This window comes from Labeo rohita, unplaced genomic scaffold (genome assembly GCF_022985175.1).
Source record: "Labeo rohita strain BAU-BD-2019 unplaced genomic scaffold, IGBB_LRoh.1.0 scaffold_115, whole genome shotgun sequence".
Lineage (NCBI taxonomy): Eukaryota > Metazoa > Chordata > Actinopteri > Cypriniformes > Cyprinidae > Labeo > Labeo rohita.
Window position 1 is genome coordinate 224,043 of NW_026127285.1, and position 4,505 is coordinate 228,547.

The 4,505-nt window shown below is 36.9% G+C and overlaps 1 protein-coding gene across 1 annotated transcript; it reads left to right on the plus strand.

Moving 5' to 3' along the window:
* Window positions 1–2,871: 2,871 nt before the first annotated feature.
* On the plus strand, window positions 2,872–3,719 carry LOC127157671 (uncharacterized). The gene is given in 2 exon segments (XM_051100924.1): window positions 2,872–3,109; window positions 3,112–3,719. Coding segments are annotated over 2 exon segments (846 nt in total).
* Window positions 3,720–4,505: the final 786 nt, after the last annotated feature.

Here is a 4,505-nt window from a genome sequence, read left to right on the forward strand (position 1 = left end):
CTACAAATCAGGGGTGACACTCTAAAATATCAGGAGTGCAAAATAGACACACGCGCACACACAACACATAGAAATGAACTGATAAAAATGCAGCAGAGCAAATTTTGAGAATATGTGAAATAAAGTGAATAAATGGAAAAATACAAAAGAGTCTCTGTCACAAACACACACACTCAGAAATTAACTGGGAAGACTGCAACAGAGCACATTTTGAGAATTTGTGAGATGGGGAGAGCAATTTTCTTGTATTTTAATGTTTGATTTGTAATCATAATGCAACCTGATATTTATCTAACCAAAAATACCTAAACCTTGACAAAAAGTAGTCTTTTAGAACCTCTAAATGTATATCTAAATGCAAAACCTAATAAAATATGTTAAAAATGGATTTTAAAAGCGTTCACTCTGTTTTAATGTGAAATGTTACATTTATTGAAAAATAATAAAACAAATATTATATAAATATATATTTATTCATTCTAATGGGAAAAAATAGCTCATTAAAATTGTTTAAATATTGCATATTGTCATAAAATCCCCTAAAAGTTCTAAATAATAATCAAAGATATTATTGAACAAAAATATTTTACAATTACTTTCCTGAAAAACAAAAACAAAAAAAAAACAGTAAGTTACATTTCAAGGCTTTTCACCGCGAAGGAGCCAAGTGTGACTCTTAAACGAAGAGGCCCAGATACCTAAATAAAATGTTCAAACAAATTATTCATTAAAAACCAATGGACTGCATAAATAGAAACAACAAAACATTTCAGTATTCATCCAAACACCATCCTCAGTTGTAAAAACAACTTGTAAGTTGTTTTTTTTTTTTTTGCATGCCATAAATTACACATTTTCTAATCAACTTGATGCAAATGAAGAACACAAAAGTATATGCCGCTATGCATCCTCACATATTGCAAAATCCAACCATAAACATTATTTAGCTTTTAGTAGGAACTGAATTCTAAACCCCTACAAAAGCAATTGCAAACTTAGATTGAACATTTCAATTATCTGAACATTTCATATTATACTTAATTACACTTTTTAATTATATAGAATATTTAGAACTTAATTAAAATGCATTTATTATTGATTTTGGATTTACATCTTTTCCAACGTATTTACCTTTTATAAAAAAATTAAAGCATTAAAATTTTGCCATTTAAACACACTTGTTTTTGTTATTATTTCATCATTTCAATGATTTCAAAGAAACATGCTTTGCTTGGTCTCGTGAATGAATGAAACAGTATGCTACAAATGTCCCATTCATGTTTCTTTGTCACTCTGCAAACACGACACACATTTCCCCTGTGTGAACAGCTTTTTTTTTTTTAAATAAATATAAAAAAACTCTCTTTGGGTAATGAACCCCATTATTTTACTCCAGAACTGTGGTGTTGATATCCTAAATTGGATTGGTGTTCATTCTCCTGTGGTCCATGAGTATCAACTGTTACAGTCAATGCTGCTTCAGTGAATATAATATATATATATATCGACTGACAAATTAAACTGGAAGTGTGTTAAGATTTTACACATGGCCAAAAGTGATTATAGTGGAAGATAAATTGTTTTCACACTGAGATATAGCATATTAATTAAATTTATGCATTGCTGAATCGGCTCCATTTTTCACCAAAAGGAAGGTGTTTGACAAGGCGAGGTAGTGACAAGTCTTTAGCAGAAAATGGTTTAAATTGGAAGACGACTAGAAAATTTGGAACATGCCCAAACTTGGAGCACCAATTAATGAGAAGTTTTGAATGTGAGGAAGACTTCAAACATTAATGTATTTGCTTTAGCAACCCAACTGAATAAAACAAATTGTCTCTCTAACTGATGTCTGCGAATATCTTCCTTTTTGATTCTTTCAATAATTTGACTCCTGTCATGAATCTGGTCGGTGACCTTCAGTCCGCTCACCACCGGATGTCGCTCTCGCCCTGTCACATCACACAGACTGTTACACTACACCCTGGACTACGTCTCCCATCACTCATCGCGCTGATTGCGGCAACACCTGTGGCCAATCAGGCGCCCTATCCACCTTATTTTTCACGTAAGCGCGGGCGCTGCCATTTTCAAACTATAATGTGTCAGATTTCCGGTAAAGCAGTTCCGCTAGTAGTAACTTAGGTGTATTGTGATTCTCTAGTTTCGACTGTGTAGATTTTACTGGCTAGTTAACTTTTAATATGGATTACAGAAAGACTGGCGTACTTTGCGCAGTTAGGGGGTGTCATAATAGTTGGTTCAAGCGTAAAAAATACTGGCAAGACATTTGTTTTGACCATAATCCACGCACCAGAGCTGAATGTGGATGTGGAGCACCCTATGATTTGCATGCCCCTCCGAAGGGCGAAGAAGCTCGTCGGCTTTGGTTGAAAGCCTTAAACTTCAAGAAACCACCGAAATTTCTGTACGTTTGCTCCTTCCACTTCATTGACGGGAGACCCACGGAGGATCACCCTTTCCCCAAAAAATGGTTGGGCTACGATGCTCCAGTGAAGACTCCGAGGCGACGGCTCGTCAGGATATATCCACAAACAGGTACAGCTTCTTGTTAAGTTACGTGCTCTAACAGAAGACATTGTTTAAACGATTTCTTTTTGATGACACTCCTATTGTGCAAGAATAATATTTAGTGTTAAGCTGAAGTTGTTGGTAACAGTGGAAAAACTTTTATAAAAGCACTTAAAAGGGTAAAGTTAGCTAAAAATTAAAATTCTGTCATCATTTACTCACTTTCCAGTTGTTCCAAACCTGTATGCATTTCTTTAGAGAATGAATAAAGGAGGTTTGTAAACGAGTAGACCTTGGTTCCCATTCACTTCCATAGTAAGAAGAAAAAATAGCATTACTATGGAAGTGAATGTGACTCAGTGGGAGGTCCAGGCATTGACAGACCACACTTATGCCTCAGGGGATAAAATAATGTCACACAAGGCAACACAGTACCACAGTGAAGATCCCTTAGCCCTTTTCATTCTCAAGAATGATACTAGCTCTTTACTGTACACTGGCTTCACACTTAGTGTCTTTAAAGAACATGTTAAATTTCTCCGGAAGTTCTACACTTTGAAGTTTAAGATGCAGTAATGGATCAAATTCTGATAACCATGATGAAGCTGAAGTTGAATTTACTTCAGGGCGATCTTGCTGAACGCTTTGATGTGTCCCAGAGTGCAGTAAGCCAAATTCTTTCCTACTGGATTGACACAATGGAGGAGCACACAAGAGTCTACATTCCATGGCTACCACGGGAAACAATCCGCAGCACAATGCCTCAATGCTTTAAGGAAAACTTCCCGAACACCACCTGCATTATTGACTGCTTTGAAACAACTCTGCAAAAAGCACACAATCTGGACTCCAGAGGGGAGTCGTACAGTCATTATTATTCAAACAATACTCTGAAGTATTTAGTTGCCATTGCCCCCTGTGGACTCATTATGTTCATCTCCCCTGCTTATGAGGGAAGATGCAGTGACAAGTTCATTACCCAAGAATCTGGCTTTCTGGACTATCTCCAGCCGGGTGACGAAGTGATGGCAGACAGAGGCTTTACCATTCGTGATTTGCTGTTTGAGAGAGAGGTAAACCTTATCTTGCCAGCATTTACTCATAAAGGTGGACAGTTGTCTGACGAGGATGTTACAGGCACAAGGAGGATCGCAAATGTTTGTATACGTGTGGAAAGAGTTATTTGACATGAATTTGTAGGATTACCTTTTGTTTTGACATATTTTAACCACTGTAAAAAAAATATTTCATTACTACTTTAAAACGATCAACAAGTGCTTTCACAGATAAAAGTTTTTTTCAGTTTTCATGTCCTAGTTACCTAGCTCCTCAATGCAGTCACATTAGGTTAACTACTTACTTGCACATGTCAGTATACTTAAGGCAAAGCTTAAGTCTTCCACAGTCAAATTCATCTACAATTCTTGGAAGCATATGAGTACAATAGAAAGATTTCAATTTAGAGATTACTTCAGCACAATACTGAAAAACTAACGGCACATCAATAACAAGTTGCTCAGTTCGAGCCCAAACAAGCAACTTGCACTTCTCTAAGCCAGTGCAAAACATACCTAATTGCACTTGGAGGTAGTACCCACGGGATCCTTTGGTTTGTAGCTGAGGAATGCCATCCACTATCTTTAAATCGCTAAGCTTGCTAGAGTACAGTTCTGTAAGATGTGTGGAGTTTTTGCTCAAAAAAGGACATTTGATTTCCAGCAGCTCTGAGGAGTTTAATATTCCATCTGGGCTTGCAGAAAGCCATGGCTCTTTACAGCTAACTACCATTCCTCTTTTCTCAACAGCATACCCAGTGCTCTCAATCCATGCAAGAGCCAACTCCTCATTCTCCTGACCATACCTAGTAGCTGAATTGCCATGGAACCTAGGGAAAAGGTGTTCTCGAAGAAAATTGTCTGGTTTGGTGGACATACGGAAAGGCACCTTTTTTGCAGAGCTAGCAGTTATTTGCA